Below are 19,771 nucleotides of genomic sequence, written 5' to 3' on the forward strand. Positions count from 1 at the left end.
CTTGTATAGCAACAATGCAAAAAACTGCAGCGTCATTCAAAATGTAAAAAGAAGCAGCAGTTTGCAATGAAATAAATATCAAACAATAACAAATGAAATCAAGACTCTTTATAGTCATTATGTGCTACCATAATGAAATTTTGTTGAGAAACTGACTCAGAAGGCGCACAGATTACATATAAAATGCAGACACAAGATGGGAGTGTATCAGATGAACGCTCCCTCAGAAGTGAAAATGTGTGCAAACAGTCATTAGCAGAAATTTTAATGTTCAAGTTAATTGACGCTCAAGACAAAATTACCATAGCAGCAATCAGTTCAGAGGACAATATAAAGTACTGTGCAATTAATTTAAATATACAGGTTACAGAACTGCGCAATTTGCATGGATGTTCAAACAAATTTTCCTTGAGAACTTAAAAATGTGCCAATAAACATTAACATGTGAGAGACAGTGTAAGTAATTCTCATTGGATGAAGGACGTGTGGAACCAGCCGCATGGAACCAACAGCTCCCATAAGCCTCTGTCACGCTGAGACACGAGATGCTTTTGATTGTGGCTCTATAAAGGTTTATTAGCAGCTGATGAGAAATTCCAGTCCATTTCAGTTTCTTGAGAAGAGCCGTTGTTGGGCCTTCTTTACCAGGTGGGAGGGGTTCACAGTCCAGGAGAGGTTGGAGGAAATGTAAATAGCCACAAATTTTACATTGTCCACACACTCCACCACCTCCTCATATGTGCCTCCTCTCTATAGTTGGTCTCATCATTGCTGGATGTGACACCCACCACAGTGGTGTCATCCTCAAACTTCACAACCATGTGTATGCGGTGAATAGCAGAGGAGTTGTGTGTGAAGAGGGTGAGGAAAGCGGTACTTAGGACACAACCCTTTGGGTTGGCAGTGTTGAGGAACAGTAGAGAAGATGTGAGTCATCAGTAGCACCTCTTAATGTGGAGTACCTCAAGGCTCCATACTCGGCCCTCTTGCGCTCTATTTATTTTCTCTTGGCTCAATTCTCCGTAAACACGGTGCTGCTTTTTATTTCTATGTTGAAGACACCCAAATTAATATGCCACTGAAACAGGAAAAGCAGGACTCCATAATTCACTTTCAGGATTATATTGCTGAAATCAAAGCATAGATGTCATGGATTTTATTTTTTTGCAATTTAATAAACAAAAATTGAGGCATTGTTTAAGCACAATGTTTTGAAAATCAATGCTGATCTGGGTCATTTATTAGATTATTGGACTCAGACAGCAACACCCTGGGTGTGACATTGGACAATGATCTTAAACGTGATGCACAGATTAAATCTGTAATCAAGTCCAGTTTTTGTCAATTGAGTCAATTTGCTAAAGTTTAACCTTTTCATTCGCGGCATCATCTTAAGATTTTAATTCATGCTTTTTTATGACTCGTTTAGGTTACTGTAACGTTTTTCATGTTGGGCTAAACCAGTTTTTAATTAATAGACTTCAGCCAGTTCAAAACGCTGCTGCGCAGCTTTTTAAGTAATACAAACAAACAACAACATATCACTCCTTTTTTAATTAGTTTTATAATTCGGATGTTTTATTAGTTGGTCATATTTATGCTTGCTAGGGCTGTCATGGGTATTTCTCCATCTTTATTAGTTATTTTTTTATCTGTGCACAGCACTTTGGTCAACAGAATTGTTTTTAAACTGCTTCATAAATAAAGTTGTATTGCATTGTATTGTATTCCCTATTCTCACCACCTGGGGCCTGTTGGTGAGAAAGTCACTGATCCAGGAGCAGAGCGGTGTGGATAATCCCTGGTTTTGGAGCTTCAGGGCCAGCATGTCTGGCAGCGCGGTGTTGAAGGTTGAGCTGAAGGCCACGAATAGCATCCTAACATAGGTGTTGGGATGCTGCAGATGGGTCTGAGTCGTGTGAAGTGCCAACGAGACAGAGTCCTCTGTAGAGCAATACTCCCCGCAGGCGAAATGTAGGGTGTCCAGATTGACAGGTACGGCATCCTTGATGCACTGCAGGGAGACCCTCTCAAAGCGCTTCATGATGACTGGGGTGAGAGCAACAAGAGGTAGGTGACTCTGCAGCCTTGTTGATACTGAACTTCTTTAAGGAGGAGGTCACTCGGTGCAGCGGCAGCACAAGTGACACGTGGGGCCCCCGTGAATCCAGACTCCCGTTTGGGTAATCTGAGCCTGGTGGGGGTTACTGTCCTTACACCCAGGACTTGTACAGGTTTTTCTGTCCTTACAATGACAGCGATAACAATCAGTATAGTAAATAAATAATAATAACAACAGTAACGCAGCTATAAGTGTAATATTTGTATCATCCTTAAGAAGATTATGCTTTGTATTTGAGGATCATTTAGATAGCTAATTTGTATGAGTTTGTCAGACAAGGCGGAACACAACAGTGAAAAGGACAAAAAAAAAAAAGGCTCTGAGTGATCATTGTGAAACAGGAAAAGCTGCATGAAGATTAGTTTCTTCAGAAAATACCCATGTCAGATTCTTTAGAAGTGAGCAAGATCAGCAGATTCGGAGCAGAGGCCTGAGAGATTCAAGGTTAAGCAGTAGTCACAAAAAAAAAGGTGATTGACAGCCCAGACAAATGGTCTAATAATTGTAAAATGGCAGTTAAAGTGGATCGATTTGTATTCTGATTCTAAACTTTGTAAGAATTTGCTACTGTACCATGTGTTAGTGCAGTTGCTATTCTATGAAACTGCATATAAGGATTTGGTGGTAATAAAACTTTTAAGGATATCCAAGATGTTAAAGTACTATAAATCAACCAAAACAATAAAATAAGAGAAGATAAGATAGGGCTTTATTGATCTCACATTGGAGAAATTTACTTGTCACACATCGGCTTATTAAACAAAAAGAAGGTGCCAAAAGGAGAAGAGGTGCATAAGGTATAAGGTACTGTATATACAGTGTGTCCACATATGTACAATGTATCAAAAAAATAAATAAAAAATAAATAAAAGTACAGGGGAAATAAAGCAGATATTTAGGGTGACTTATGTACACTCAGGTGACTTATATACAAATGGAATGACGTTTTACATTAAGTGATACCAGGTAAGAACACGGTGAGGTAGTGAGATGTCTATACAGCTGAAGTCGCCTATCAAACAGGATTATTTAACAGTATTATTGCACAGGTTATTGCACAGTGTATTAAATAGAATTGCACAGTAGTTATTGCACAGTGTATTAAATAGTAATTGCATCTTAGTTATTGCACACTAGTTATTACAGTTATAGTGCAGCATTGTAAAGTCTGATAGCAGCAGGGATGAATGACTTGCGGTAGTGCTCCTTTTTACAAACAGGATGTCTAAGTCTGTCATTAAAGGAGCTGCTCAGCTCCTCTACAGTCTGTTGCAGGGGGTGGAAGGTGTTATCCATGATGGATGTGAGCTTGGACAGCACCCTCCTCTCAGCTACTTCCTCCACTGAGTCCAGAGCGCAGCCCAGGACAGAAGTGGACCTTCTCACCAGCTTATTTAGCCTCTTTCTGTCCCGCTCTGTGCTGCCAGGGGTCCAGCAGACAACAGCGTAGAGGAGGACTGAGGCCACCACAGAGTCATAGAAGGTCTTAAGCAGGGGCCTGCTCACTTCAAAGGACCTCAGCCTCCTCAGGAGATGGAGGCGGCTCTGGCCCTTCTTATACAGAGCGTCAGTGTTATGAGTCCAGTCCGGTTTATTGTTGACGTGAACACCCAGGTATTTAAAACTCTCCACAGTTTCTATGTCCAATAATAAAATGACTGATTTTAATCTGATCTGATGCATATTTAACCACTGAGCATTAAAAATTCCGAGTAGATTCTGCTTAATAGCCTAAAATACACCAGCAACATATCAGAGCACATGACAAGCGACTTCACATGTACATGTGGAGGCTCTTAACGCATTATTTTTGAAAAAGTGTTTCCTGTAACAGGAAAGAAAACCCACACTGAAGCCGCCTTGGAACAGAGCACACATAAGCATCAGATAACATATGATGGACCTACGATGCAGTGAAGTAGAAATGCAGATAGTCATTTTTCTTATCAAAAGAAATGTGGACAGGATGTTATAAAGCTTCCATCTACTCAGTTGATATAATCCTCTTTAGAAATGTTGTAAGTGTTGAAACTTTTTTACGTTATCCTGAATTATTAATCGAAAAAGGCTCTTTAGGTTCGTTTTAGAATATGGGGGTGGACATCTTTGAATGTTTGTACCAACCCATGTAATCAATATATGCAAAGAAATCAAAATTAATGCTTACATTGAGTCATGTGTAATGAAGTGGGGTGATACAGTGCTAAATTATTGAACTAAAACTTATTAAAATCTAGTGTCAGCTGGACCTGGACATGTCAAAGAGGTCCGGGTCCAGGTTTTGACAACTTCAAAACACCTCCCATATGAAGAAACTCACCACATGTATTGCTCACATGTAATTTATGGTATATTTATGATATATTTATATTGACTTGTCTTCCAGAAAAAGACTCTTCAGATCAGGGGATCTCAAGCTCCTGGCCTTGAGGGCCAACGTTTAAATGTGTCCCTGATCCTGCGCACCTGAATTAAACGGCTAAATTGCCTCCTTATGTAGTAGGGCTGGGCGATATGGATTAAAAAATAAATGTCCGATTTTATCATACCAAATCCGATTAATCGATTTTTTTCCTCCTTTTTGTTTCATAAAAGAAATTAAAGAAATTATTTTAAAACCTTGCTTTTTATGTCAAGCATTTTGTCAGGCAGTTGACCTGAATTCAAAGTGCAACTAAAAACAAGCTGTGAAACATGGTTGTAAAACAAGATGGCAGCCGTGCCATTATAAACAATGAAAATATAACAAAACATTTGCTGCTAGTGGTATTACACATTGAGCTAAGAACAGGCTTCACTGCACTTGTGAACTTCAAACTAAGTAAATAAGTAAATGAAGTACCTTGTATTATGGTAAAAAAAGTTTCTACTTAACAATATTTTGACAATACATTTGTCTAAACATATATTCAGCATCACATGCTGTTCTCGTCATGGAAACCCAATGAGTGTATTGGCAAAATAAAATCCAGATTTTCCAAAAATGAAATCTTAAAGAATTGTAAATTCGAATTAATCGATTAAATCGATTTATCGCCCAGCCCTATTATGTAGTAGTCAAGTTCTACACAAATCTGCTAATAAACTTATTGTTTGAGTTAGGTGTGTTGTAGTAGAGATGCATCTAAAAGTTGCAGGAGCTCAGCTTCTGCTCTGCATGCTGAAAACTCCACTCTATTTTTAATCTTCAGGTTGTTGTCAAGAATGCATCAGCACATTTTCTCACCCACCCATCTTCCACTTATGCTGAACTCCTCACCAGGAAATTTCTACCGTCTACTGGCAATGCATCTTGCTTCGCTGTGGAGGACTTTCACCCCCAAACTCTTCTTTGTAGAATGGTTCGATTTCAGCCAAAAAAGAGGATTTTTGAACACGAGCCTTCTGATTAAGGTCATTCCACAGCATCTCAATTAGATTTAAGGCTGGGCTTTAACTAGACCGCTTCCAAACCTTCCTGCTGTGTTTGTGAGCCGTCCAGAGGCGGACTTGCAGGTGTGCTTCATTGCTGGTGTGCTACTGTTTTAATCATTAACTATATATCAAGAGCCAAAAGCTTATGCGCATGTATGCAGGCATCAAAGTCTTTTTTCTGACAGGAAACGGAAACCCACAACGGTATGATTTTTTGTGTGTGCAAAAACACGGAAGTGCACAGCAGAAGTGAAGGTTGAAAGTGTCGAGCTTCTTCATGTCACGATGCCAACCCAGTTGTTTCTGTTTCTTACTCTCATTGCACAAATACTGGCTAAAGAACCTCCTGGTAAGACCTTTAAAACTGTTACTTGACCTAGTAAATGATAGCCATATGGTTGTATTAATATTAATGACTTTAATAACCAGGTTTGGATGTATTTGAACAATGACGCGGTCTGATTTCCTGAAAGACTTCTCGCAGGTCGAATCGAAATGTGTTAAACAAAGTTGTCCTTATTTGTGACCGTTATCTATTTATAGTTCTTACCAACCTATCATAAGGAAAGCACAACATATATAATTATGTCATTATATACATTAATATAATTGATTTTTCCTGTATATTTTCAATCAAAATTCACGTTTCTGAAACTAAAGACATTAGTTAAAAAGTGTAGTTGTAAAAAAACATATATCTTTTTAAAAATAAGGCAAATTATTTGTATTTTGATTAAATTTCCATTCTATACAGAACATTACTTAAAAAAAATCCCCGTTGACGTCATTCCTCAGTTGAGTCAATATGGTCTTGTGTTAGCTCCGTAACGCAGACAAATGCCATCTAAATGTCAAATGATTCAAAGCTCTCTCTTTTACTTTACTCCTACATAAGACAAGTTTTAAAGATGTATTTAAACCATAATAAAATCAGAATCAGAATCAGAATCAGACATACTTTAATGATCCCAGGGGGAAATTACTGTTGTTACATGCTCTAGAATAAGAGAAATAAAATACACATCCCCCTTAATTAAGTTGTAACTCTTTTTTTTTTTTTTTTTGATTGTTTACCTCTTTTTCACTTTATAACAAGACACTTTTAATTCTGTTAAGGCTTGCGGTTTCGGTTTAATACCCCAAGGTGTGCTCCATCAGTTCAGTCCTTTAAAAACGTTCTGAAACCAGCCCTGCTGTCATGACACATGCCTTTATTCATAAGATTATTGTTTTTTTTTAGTGCATCAGTAGTAATCTTTATGGTTGACGATTGATATGTTTTTCCATGGGCATCATACAAAAGTTTGTATGTTTCTTTTAAAAATCAAATGTAACCTAATCAGAGAATAGAAGTATTTTAATAACCCCAGACTGGCAAATGTGTGGGTTGCAGCAGCAGGAATAAAAATAGAAAAAAAAAAAACTAGAAACACTATCCAGTAAAATATAAATAATGCAAGAATTATGTAAAGTATGCACAAGGGACAACAAAAGAACTAGTCAACTGTACAAAACAGGCAATCAGTTTTGCCGTTTGAGGTGATTGTTGTACAGCTTGATAGCCCGCCTGAAGAAAAAGGTTTTTGCTTGCCCACTAAAATAACCATGTCATGGTTTTTGCCTACCTCAAAAAAGCCCATTTTCAACATAGTTTACGCAGAGCCTGCACCACATTACAGCTATGCCACCTCTGTGCTTTAGAGTCAAATTTATGCATTCACTGAGTATTGTTATACATTAACATATAAATATAAATAAAATGTTTATATTAACTTTTATCTTAGTTTCAGTGCAGTGACGGACTGGACGGTCTGGCATTTGGGCAGATGCCAGAAGGGCCGCGGGCCCTCGTGGGCCGTTTGGGCCGGCCAATCACGAGGCGGCCCCTTTCACCCTGTTCATTGTAGGCCTACATTATCTCAGTTTTTTTCAGTTTTTATGCATATTAAAGTTAGAGTTCAACACCAATGGGGCTACAAACTTGCGTGTTATTTCCGTGCATGTGAAGTTATATCAGTGTGTTGCGGGCACGGGCAGTGCACGCGTGCGCGTCCCCATGTGGGCCGCTGGTTGGTGAAAATGCCAGGGCCGTTTTTTAATCCCAGTCTGTCACTGTTTCAGTGTAATGTCATTTTTTGGGATATTTTATTGGTTATCCATTCAGCCTGATCCACCCGTCAAAAACCCGCATTTCCACTGAATTGTCTGCCTGGCAATGTTTAAGAACATTTATGGTTCCTGTTCAATTGGGTCAGTTATGTGATCTGGCTGGTTAACTATTAACTTCTGTTGTAAAAAAAATTTATTTCATTCCTAAGAGTTCCTTTTTTGAAGATTTCCACATGAGGCTCATGGGTATTAAACTCCAGTCCTCTAGGGCCAGTGTACGGTAACTTTTATATGTATCCCTGGTCCACCACACCTGAGTCAAGTAATCAGGTCATTAGCAGGACACTTGAGAACTTGAATGCAAGGAGCTAATTCAGCCATGTGATTCAGGTGTCGCAACGTTTTCAGAAAGAACTGAACGCGAGTCCAGCTGCCTCCGATTTAAGCCTGTTTGCTGTTGCGATGACCCGGATAACTGAGAATTTGCACAGGCACGCTCACTCAGACACAAAAGGATTTCCTGCATCCCCCACCGACGGCCCCCTTCCTTTCCGTTCGCCCCTCTAACCTGCTACCTGCACTCAAGATCACTGAGGAAGATGTAAATAGGGGTTTTTCAGCGTCACTAAAAAAAAAAAAAAAAAAAAAAAAAAAACAGATGCTAGTTCCCCCTTCTGTCTGAAAGCCTGCGCTGACCAGCTGGCTCCAATCTTCACTCGGATCTTCATCAACTCTCCAGGAGTTTGCATGATGTTCTCTATAGCTTCAAATACTCTATAATCATCCCTGAAACACTCCGTCACAGGGTTCAGTGACTACAGAGCTGGCTCCCTGTGGTCATGAAATCCTTTAAACGACTGGTGTTGAAACATCTGAAGGACATAATAGGCCCCCTCTTGGGACTCCCTGTAGTTTGCTCTCTGGACAAACAGGCTGATAGAGGATGCAGTTAACTTGAGACTACCCATCATCCTGCACCACTTCGAACACCTTCTCCGGCACAAGAACCATCGGCACCATCGGCACCAGTGTCCCCGGCGTGCGCTCTCTCCCCACTTCCTGAGATGGTCATCACACATGGACGCTGTTCAGAAGAATGCCCAGCAGAGGCTGTACTTCCTGCAGCACCTCATGGAGCACAACCTCCAGAGAGAGCTGCTGGTCTTCTACACCGTCATTATTCAGTCTGTCCTGTGTTTGTCCATCAAAGGGTTGTTTGGCTCATCTGCGAAAAACAGGACAGGTCCAGACTGCGATGAACTATTGAGTCTGCAGAGAAGATGATTGGTGCGGACCTTCCATCCATCGAGGACTTGTACAGGCTGCTAAAACTTCTGCGGACCCCACACATCCTGCACACACACTATTTGAACTTTTACTCTCTGGTCAGCGCTACAGAGCGTTATTTACTAAAACCAGCCGCCACACAAACAGTTTCTTACCCCGTGCTGTCACTCTGATGAACACAATGGACATCCTAAAACTAGGGTACACTTTATATTGCACTTTCAAAACTTACAAAGCTTATAAACTTTCAAAAACTTACAAAGAATAAAGCAAGTACAGGTGCTTGGGCTGAAGTCAAATGTAAGAAATTTAAAACTGATTATGATTCATATCTATGCCACAAATGTTAGAATAACTAAAAAATATTTCAGAAAAATAGACCCATCCAAAATGCTTGTTTACTTAATTATATACACAAGTCTAAGAGAAAAGCAACTCTAACTGATACAAGAGTCCAACTCGCATCAGTTGGTCTTCAATCTTCCCAATATTGTCTGAAAACTATCCGTTGGCTGCATTTCATTTCTGCCCTTTTTCTCTCTAGAGTCATCATGCAGACAGTCGGTAGATCTAAACCTGAGAAGTTTTGCAATGTTTGCAGGTCATATCATGTTCCTCTTCAAGTAGAACATGGCTAGAAATCCTGAATATAATCAGTTGTGTCTCATTTAGTTTCCACCATATGGTCTGTATTTTCCCTGTATACCATATTAGCTCTTATTTCTAGCTGTTCATAAGAAATAACACAGTTTTCTTGCGGTTAAAAAAAATATTAATTGACTGAGATCCAAACGATACCCCAGAAATGGGTTTACCTCTGGCTTATATTTGTAACTATCCATATTTGCCTCTAAATTCATCATGAACCTGTTCAATCTGTGGTTTATGACAGATGTGGAGTGTCTGGTGATTCACCTGGAACATGTTCGCTGTGTCTGGAACCTGCAGGGGACTCCAGATGTCAACTACACCTTTTCCAGCAGGTTTGTATCTAGTACATATTAAAGAATAAAAAATAATAATACAACTGAATTCATAGTTTGACTTTGCAAACAAGAATCGGCCAAAAGAGTAAATCTTTTTTTAGAAGCAGTCAGAAATGTTGTTAAACATTTGCATTTAGTCCTTTTTTTAATTATGGCAGCCTAAAATAAAACCGTGAATAACCACTTCCCTTCGGTAGCCACGTAATTGCTATGTAGAGTTAGTGTTCTTGCAATTTAAATACACCATCCACATGGTGAAACCAGGTGAGGGCAGCATCATGCCGTGGGAAAGCTATTCTTTATCCGCTGGTCAGAGATGGCAGGGAATTGGACGGAGCTGCAGAGTAATCCTGGAAGACAATAAGCATAACAATCTTAAGATTCAATACTGACTCTTCAAATGAAATGTAATTATTGTTAATAGGGGTATTATCTCTTAGTAATCACCCTGATCAATTTTAAGGACTAATTTACTAATAAACAAAGCATAAGAAAAGCAACCGTTTAAAGAGCAAATTTGCAGAGAACTCAGAATATTTAGAGTATTATAAGCTAAGTACTAAAAGTAGATTTCAATGTCTCTTTCTCTCTAGAAATTGAGCACAAAGATTTAATGCCGGATTGGCTTCGGTCCAAAATCAGACATAGAATATAGTCAGAAAGTATGATAAACTGAAACTTTTGTTATTTTTGCAACCAAATGATAATGAAGTTGGTCAGGCTTGAGGGATTGGGCCATCTCCTAATTGTTTCTTTGTCTGCCAGTCCATCACTCTCTGGCTTTCTGCCAGAATCAGAGAGTCGTACTTGTACTTGTGTCACATTGTGCCATCAAGGTCAGAACAGAATCTACTTTTTCAATCTACTTGTGTAGGTTTTCAGGGTAAGACACTTAGAAGACATGAAATAACAACTTCTGGCTAGAAGCAATGGTCTCATTCAAGGTCCGGATATGTCAGTCTAAGAAGAGACAAACCAAAAAATTATTCATTGCAAAAGCTTACTGCTCGATCTGTCTATAAAAGTGTGTTCATCATCATTTTGAGGTGCATCTTAGCTTGCCAGAGACAGGACATCCTCTATACGTTAAAACTACAGTCTACTAGTTAAAGTTAAGTTGTTTCAAAGCATAAGCACAGTTCCAGCCTTTAACCTGCAGCCATTATTTTATTTTGCCAATTAAATTAAAAAGTGTGCATTTGATGTTCCGGGCATTCAGGAGGGGGAGTGGCGGCCTAGTGGTTAGCGCATTGCACTTGTGTCCCAGAGGTTCTGGGTTCAACTTCCACAGACTGCCACTCTGGGTCTCTGAGCAAGATCCTTAACACCGGCTGGCGCCGCACAGTGGCAGCCCACTGTTCCCCGAGGGGATGGGTTAAATGCAGAGAACAAATTTAGTTGGAATGTATGTTGCAATGACAATAAAGATGATTATCATTATACACTATTAATGTAGGTTTAATTCCTGAGTATTGCAGTTTAACTCAAAGCTGCTGATAGTGACTGCACAGATTACTGTTGAAAACACACACACAAACACACACACACACACACACAGACATATATATATATATATATATATATATATATATATATATATATATATATATATATATATATATATATATATATATAGCTTGTGACAACACCAGTTAACTTACTTGGATTTATTATTAACGAATTGGACAGAATTCATTATGAGTGTAATTTGATTAAGTAACAGCACATCTGTACACAGGTTCTCTGGTGAGAGAGAAAGTAGCTGTGCTGACTACCTGACTGAGAGTGGAACAAATATTGGATGTAGGCGTCCCTACACCACAGCCCAGAGATTCAACACATTTTACATTAAACTGACACACGGCACCCAGACGTATCCGAAGGAACTTGACCTAAAAGGAAAAGGTATGTAGTATAATAACTGTCTGACAAACAGAGGCAGGTCAGTTTCATCCAAATAACTTGTTTGTGTAAAATAAATTCCTGTTTCCATTGAAAGCTTTTATGTAATAAATGCGTGCAATTGTCACTTAATGTCTGTGTTTTCACCAGTGAAATTAAACCCACCAACCAACGTGACTGTAAAGAATGGATCCGACTTCAACCTGTGGTTTTACTGGAACCAGACTAAACCAAATTGTGTAGAGAGTCAAGTACGAGTTAGAATGAACAACAACAAATGGGAGGTGAGTGATTCTTTCTTTCTTTCTTTCTTTCTTTCTTTCTTTCTTTCTTTCTTTCTTTCTTTCTTTCTTTCTATATATATATAATATATATAATAAATGTTTCAACATGCAGTCTCACCAGCTGTTTTTCTGTCATAGCCTTCATCGGTGTATAATGCACAGCATTACTGCCTAAACCTGCCCTCCAGCAGTGCCAGATATGAGCTGCAGGTGAGGAGCAGAATAGAGTCTTCCTGTGGAGAATCTGAATTTTGGAGCGACTGGAGCGAGCCTGCAGTCTGGGGATTCAATAACACCACATGTAAGGCTGGAGGATACATGATGAGAACTGAGTATAGGCACATTCTGAAAGAATTAGTGTTAACGCAGCGTTATACCTTTCCCCTCCTCTCAGACGCAAATATAAAAGACGCGGCGATGCCAGTGTGGACAGCAGTGCTGTACGTGTTGGGCGCCATCACCCTCGTCCTTCTGGTCATGATTTTACTGCACAATGAACGGTTGGTACTATCATGATTATGGAATCAGTCTACTGCCCAGCTTACTTTTTATTTTGTAATCAGTTGTCCTGTGTTTTCATATTTCACATTAGTCTAAAATCTAAAATCACTATTTGCTAAATGCTAGAATAATGATTACATTACTAGTCAATTTTGTATTATTTTACTTAAAATCATTAACTTACCTTCATTAGGAATAATATGCCATTAAAAATTAAGATAATAATGTCATAGCTTGGGAATCTTCTGATAGGTTAATTAACAAGCTTTTAAAATAAAATGGGGCATACCAATGGTAGTATGTTAAGGCAATGCCTCGAATAGACTGCCATTCTTGGGACATTTTGGAAAAAACAAAACAAAAATAAGGCGAAGTACTCCATATATTAAAAAGTAGTTCATTGTCGGGTTCAATTTTTTTGTACAATTTTATGCAGGAACACCATGGGAGTGTCGAGCCACCAAACTGGCTCTGTGTTCAGGAGAGTAACGTGTTTTACTCTGAAACATGTCCATCAACCCTAGCACAAAAGCAAATAACTAGGGGGCGTCTTGCAGATGCTCGAAAATGGATTCAGGGAATTTAACATAATCTTTGAAAAATACAGTTCGAAGCTTTGGGCAGGATACACAAAACATCAACTCTAAGTAATGCCGTTTGGAATTCACTTTTAGCAAACTTTAGGTAACTCTAGGGAGGACAGGGCATCATCAATCACTTTTTGGTTTGTCTGGAAAAATACCAAGGGGAAATATGACGCAGTGTAATTTTGCTTTTAGTTCAGTATATTCATTACGGTTAAGATGAGATACTGGAGGCTACAGAGGCTAATGGAAACAACAGATAAACCATGGACACTGGAGACTCAGAGGCTGACGTACTTAGATTGGGCAGAATGATAACCTGACGCCGCCAGATAGATTTGCTCCGCATATCCATCTGGAAACCTTCCGTTGAAGTAATTTTGGGAAGGGGCGAAAATACTGGTTAGCTGATTGGCCTATGTTGGTTATAGACAGGCCAAATAAACCAATCAGATCAACGAAGCATATGACGTACTCGTCAACATGCTTCGTCGTCGCTCTGTAAACACAACCACAAGCCAAGCTACTCTTGCTGCTGCAGGTAAAGGCTCGTTAGCTCAGCAGAGAAATACTCTGTAATTCTGATAAAACTTGCTCAATAGCCGCGCTAACGCTAGTTTCATCGGCTGAAGCCGCCATGTTCTTTAGACTGAACTGTCGCGCTTCTCGTTGCGTCATACCTCAACCCGCCTCAAAGTCAACGCTGATTGGACGTTCGTTTGGTGAACTGCTCCAAATTTTCTTTAACGGAAAGTAGCCAGACTGATCTGCGAGTGAAACCTTGAAAGCTCGCGAGATCAGGATGGTCTCACGAGGCTAGCAGAATGATGGATTAGGGGTAAATGGCCCAGCTTGGTCATGTCTACATTATAGCATGATGTTCTCCACTAATGTGATGCAAAGAACACTGATATAATGTGCACGCCCTTGTATGGGTGTACACAATTGGTCCTACTAAATGCTTGTGTGAGTAGTGAACGGGACTCTCTCTCACGTCCGGAAATCTGCCCATCTCGCACTGTTTTGTGTATGAGAGTCCAGTAGTGAAGTTGTAAAATCCCTCTGCCTTTTTTAAGTAAATATGTTAAAGTATAGTTTCGGTTTCAAGAGTATTTCTATTACTACAGAAGTCACTGAAGTCTACAACTGGAGAACACCACATATTTCAGGAAAAGAACCTGGGGGGGACTCTCAGAGAATGTTTCAATGACCTGCTGTTAGTTTTCCTCGTAAAGTATAAAAAGTGTATTGTACTGCTTGCTAAATACTGTATTTGAATATTAATAATTAAATACAAATCTGTCTACAGACCACATGGATACACTATTTGAGACACTTTTAAACTGATTATTTACTCACTATTAGCAATTTATCATGCAACAAGAAAAGAAAAATGTGTTGTAACTACACATATCTATCAATCGGCTGCTTATTATCTATGATGAGTGTGGGATCATGTCTCCATTATTCTGATTTTAAACCAAAACACTAAAGGTCATTCATGTCTGATTTACATTTCCGTTACGTCGATTCATCTAGCTGTTATTTTCCATTGATATTTATTATTTCATTCTTTAAGATTTAGTCATAATCATTATTCCTTTATTTAGTAATTGGCTTCCTATGCACTTTACTGTTGGATTTTTGAAGTTCTCCTGCAGTAAAAAATTAAATAAAAAATACAGTAAGGAAGAGTATATCATGCACAAATAACTGACTAATACCCAAAAGGGAAATGTTACAATGTGTTTCAACTTACCCCACAGTGGTTAATTCAGTTAAGTTAACATTTGATTGATACAATATAGTTTTGATTCTTAATATTCTGCTAATTTCAATACACAAGACAGTTATAAATATCACGCAAGACCTTTTGTTCACAGTGAAAGAAAAACTGAGCTCACTATAGCAGAAAAAAAAATTCCATAAAAAAATTATATTTTTGCTCTGTTGAAAAACTTCTTTCCCCAAACGTCTTTGAATATTTGTGAGAGCTGTCAGGAAATAAATGCACTCTCAAGGTGACTGGAAGAGCACATGAAAGCTATGTTGTCACATTGTTTGCCCTGAACTCCTCTATCTAAACTCATTTAAAAGTTGTAAAAAAAAAAGAAAGAAAAAAAAAGAAAATCCTTATGTATTGTAGAATTTCATTTATAGAAATAATTCGGTAACCTTAATGAACTATAAGAAATGTTTAGTCTGGTTTAGCGTCAGACAAGAAGAGAAAAATAGTATTGTGTCTTAGAAAGTATGTAAAAACCTTGTTTCAGCTTGATCTACAGCTCACTCAGACTAATAGTAGAATTTAGATGTGCACCAGAACGGTCCACGAAGCTGTTGCTGTTTGACGGTAACCTTTTATCCCCATTTTCTTTCTTTCTTTGAATGTTTTTGCAAATATCAGCTCAGTTTATCTGGCTTCACATTGCTCTGTGGTCCCATTGACCCATATGCAGTGAAAAATGTATAAAAGAGCTTTTGAATTGAACCACACACAGTATTAATTTGTATTTAAAGGGTGGATTTTTGTTAAATTATTATTATTATTATTATTATTATTATTATTATTATTATTATTATTATTATTCATGAAATGTTATACTTTTGGAGTTACAATGTTTCACTTGCTCTCTGCTTCTTCTTTTACTTCATCTTCCCCTTTTGCCCTTTCAAACTGACACCTGTAACCACAGTCACTTATTGGAAATCTAGAAATAAACTATAACCAAAGGAGGGTAGAGTAGCCAAAAATTGTACTGAAGTATTAGTTGCGCCGCTTCGACATATTTTTACTCAAGTAAAAGAAAACAGTAACCAAACAACAAAATTACTCAAGAGTGAAAAAGTATTGGGTAAGAAGGCTACTCGTGTACTGAATAACTAATCACAACATCTGATTTAATATTTTATAATTATGTAATTTAGCAGACAAAAATGTAAAGTTATGTACAAATTCTGCCCTTTTAAAGACTAAAACATTTATGTAAAAAAAAAACAGAATTCCAAAATAAATTCAGGCAGAAGAAACACTTTTCTTCTCCTTTTTTGGGGCTGAAAAAAAATGTTCAAAACTGCTAAAGTGTGCGGCGGAGACTGAAACCAGAATGTCAACCTCTGCTCTAGTTCAGCCCAAAGGTGTTTAGGTAAGGTAGAGATCAGGACTACTACACCCAACTTTACACCTGCAGCCTTGATAGTGATAGGAACACCTGAATACATTGATTAGGTGGTGGGCGAATACAGTATATGTTAGAGCAGTGCAAAGTATATCCACTGACAATATCTACGTTGTATTTTACGTTTACTTGACCTTCAAATGACTGAATGAGATCAGCAGATAGAAAATCACATTAAAATGACAAACAAAAAGTCTCACTATAACGCGAACTGTGTCTCTTTGCCGCATTTTTGCTTAAAACAAGTCTGTTTCATTGAATTTAGTTGTTCACAGTGGACATAGTAGCCATAAATATCATTGAATAGAAGCAATACTTCTTAATAATATTACTCAAATAAAAACTAAAAGTACAGTACATTAAAACTACTCCTATGAGTACATGCTGTTCACAGTGTTACTCAAGTAAATGTAACTGAGTAGATGTAAACCTAGCCACTACTCACCCTTGTATTCTGTGTGTTAAGACAAGAAAAGTCAAATCCCTCTTTTTGGAAACCAACCTCAGTAGACCAAGAGTTTAAAAATCAACATTTGGGTTGATGTGGTTAATTAAAAAAAACAACCTTTAATCATCTTTATCTTCCATGCAGGATTAAAATCATCCTGATTCCTCCGCTTCCCAAGCCAGTACTGAACTCTCCTGATGTCGAGGTTAGTAGCATCCAGAAACTTACTGACGGCGATTTTCTCATCTTGCAACATCTGATGGTGAATTAAAAAGTTAATGTTGTGTAAATGTAAATCTGAGGGAATTAAATGCATTTTGCATAAGATCAAAAAAACCTAAGTCCTGTCATGTCTTCGATGATCTGCATCTGTTTTCTAGAGTATGCATGTATTGTGACAAAGGGTGCAAAATGCCTTGTGTTCACCTGTGTCACGAGCGCGACGTCACCCTGTTTCTTTTCTTGTTTCCATATCTGAGGATCAACTAAACACCTGGAGACAAAAGGTTAAAGTGCTTTGAGTGCACCCAAGAGGTTAAATAATTACTGGCTGAATATATCAGGAAGCAGTTCAGGCTGACATCAGTTGGAGCCACTTAAAGAATTTTGTTGGCCGATGTCAGCAAATCTTTATCCATGCAGACAGAGCACTTGAATTCATGGCATGAGAATAATTAATATTTTGTCATTTGAGGCCTATCAAATTGTCTGACTTGTGTTGACGGCATGCATATTCATAGTATTTATGGGGAGTTGTAAGATTCATGTGGCAGAATTTTCAAAATGTCCGGAAAAGCCTAGCTTAGCTTGCATTAGTTTGAAAAAAAAAAGTCCTTCTATGCCACAGATGCAATCAGTTTTTCTCCCCCTCTTCTCTATTTAGCCTTGCTAGTTAGCCGCCGCGCTAAGCTCACTGCGCTGCACTGATCGCCTCCTTTCTTGTTGCTCCTCGGCTTGCATTCTATGCAAGGTTAATAAACATGGATGTACTGGGGGCATTTAACTCATGACACTGAGCATATTTGAATTTTAAAGATTTTGCATGTAAAGCTCACCTATATGATCACAGTTTGCTTTGATCAAAGGATTGAAGTGTTAGTGGCACACCTGTTTTATCTAAGTAAAGATCATTATACAGGGGGTGTGCTTACACTGTCAGGCAAACCATGAATTTCTAAACAAGTTAAGGATATGCTCAAAATGGAGCTTAGCACTTGCATTTGTTTAAACGCTAATGAGAAAACTGACCAGTTTTTCTCTCTCTTTTTTTTTTTTTTTTTTTTTAAAGGATTGGTTTCATTTCTCCAAGGGCCTTATTAAGGAAGGATTTAATGCCAACTTCAGTGAGCGAGCCTGCCCGGTGCGCGAGTACCAACCCGTCTCGCGGTCTGACAGCAACAGCTCTGACAGCTCCGGCCTTACCACCACCACCGATCAAACCGACTGCTCTATCGCCATCGCAGAGAACGAACCGGAGGACACGTCGGCTCCTTTGTACACCACCGTGATCCCCTCTGAAGAGGGGCAGCAGGTTTCTGTGTAAACGTCACCGGAGGCAGAATCTGTCAAAGTTAAACAAGCCTCCATTTTTTTTTTTTTACTGGCAGATCTACTGGATTAGTGCAGGAATATAAAAAATAAAGGTGTTGAGAACATTAAAAACGATTAGAAATCAGTAAGGCAAATTAGGAATGAAGGGTATAGATCAAAAGACAGGGCTGTAACCTTCGCTGCCTCTACCATCAGGAGCCTGCTCCGAACTCCCCATCTTCAAAAGAGCGCAAAACCCATCTGTTTAAAATTGCTTTTAAAGGAGACATATTATGCAAACCCCAGTTTTTGCTTTTAAATACATTTACTTGTACATACATGTACTGTACATTTAACCTCTAGTAATGCCGAAAATATGAATGTAGTCTCTCCAGGTACTGTGTAGCTATCTTTATATTCATTTTGGGTCATATTCTTCAAGCCGTTACGTTTTTTTTCTGTTTTCTATCACATTTTTATTTTTTATTTTTTTCCCAGTGTCCTGTCTAGCGATGTGGCAATAAGAATTGATGTCTTAATGCCAAATAGAGCTCGACAGATTTTACTTTCACAAGTGGAGCAATCAGCTTTCGCCATAGTGCTCCGCTTGATTTATGCATAGTTTTATTGTGACATTGTTTTGAACTATTACATCATAGTATTTGCTGCGCAACTGATTAACAAGTTACAACAAAGTTTTATATTTGACTCTCGTCGTTGTTTTTTTGACTGGTCCTGCTGGTCTTCATTAATAAAACTGACTCCACTGTATTTCAACATTTATATGGTGTACTGTGTGAATGCAAATTTGGTATGGTATAAATAATGGTTGTGACTCAAGAGAAGAAAGTGAAGGTCACAGTATACCCGCCTCCAAGTATCTAGACTGGAGCTTGAACACTGCCAAACAAAATAACTTGATTTAAAAATAAAGCTCCAGACAAATATGTTCCTGAGAGTATCCTCTTCCATGTATATAAATGACAAAGTACTCAACAAAATGCAATATCTAAAACATACAAGAAGAGAATAACAGACGGAGATGGAACAACTTCCAACTTTGTCCAACATTTGAACTTGTATAAAGAACGCCAGGTGGTACATGTCTTTTGCTACGATGAGACGGCTGACTTTAGCTTTGCCTTATTAGCAAATGTCCTGTTGCACTGGTTTCATCATGTGCTGAGATAAATAGAAATAAAACAAAACAAGACATGGTCTATTATTTACATTTAACATATAATCCAACATTGTTTAAAAAAAAAACCTCAAAAGAACTTGAACTTTGAAGTTTTAGCCTTGGGACTTGACTTGACAGTTACCTGTCCTGACTTGAGACTTGACTCTGACTTGAGGATAAAGACTTGAGACTTAAAAAACAATGACTTGGACCTTTGACCTCTGGATTCATCACTGGCTCTGTTA

The 19,771-nt window shown here is 38.4% G+C and overlaps 1 protein-coding gene across 1 annotated transcript; it reads left to right on the forward strand.

The window, feature by feature from the left end:
* The first annotated feature begins 5,771 nt into the window (after positions 1 to 5,771).
* LOC118564530 (cytokine receptor common subunit gamma-like) lies at positions 5,772 to 18,419 on the forward strand. The gene is made up of 8 exons (XM_036142905.1): positions 5,772 to 5,885; positions 9,825 to 9,915; positions 11,657 to 11,823; positions 11,971 to 12,104; positions 12,243 to 12,405; positions 12,499 to 12,604; positions 16,961 to 17,021; positions 18,105 to 18,419. The coding sequence occupies exons 1-8, from the start codon at positions 5,822 to 5,824 to the stop codon at positions 18,357 to 18,359; spliced, it is 1,041 nt and encodes a 346-aa protein (XP_035998798.1). The 5' UTR covers positions 5,772 to 5,821; the 3' UTR covers positions 18,360 to 18,419.
* Positions 18,420 to 19,771: the final 1,352 nt, after the last annotated feature.

This window comes from Fundulus heteroclitus, chromosome 11, assembly GCF_011125445.2.
Source record: "Fundulus heteroclitus isolate FHET01 chromosome 11, MU-UCD_Fhet_4.1, whole genome shotgun sequence".
NCBI classification, from domain to species: Eukaryota; Metazoa; Chordata; class Actinopteri; order Cyprinodontiformes; family Fundulidae; genus Fundulus; species Fundulus heteroclitus.

Bases quoted from the DNA above. Each gene is read 5' to 3' on its own strand.
- LOC118564530 (XM_036142905.1), top strand. From the start codon at position 5,822: ATGCCAACCCAGTTGTTTCTGTTTCTTACTCTCATTGCACAAATACTG. The intron at 9,916-11,656 runs GTTTGTATCTAG...ATCTGTACACAG, and splicing joins AACTACACCTTTTCCAGCAG to GTTCTCTGGTGAGAGAGAAA. The intron at 17,022-18,104 runs GTTAGTAGCATC...TTTTTTTTAAAG, and splicing joins TGAACTCTCCTGATGTCGAG to GATTGGTTTCATTTCTCCAA.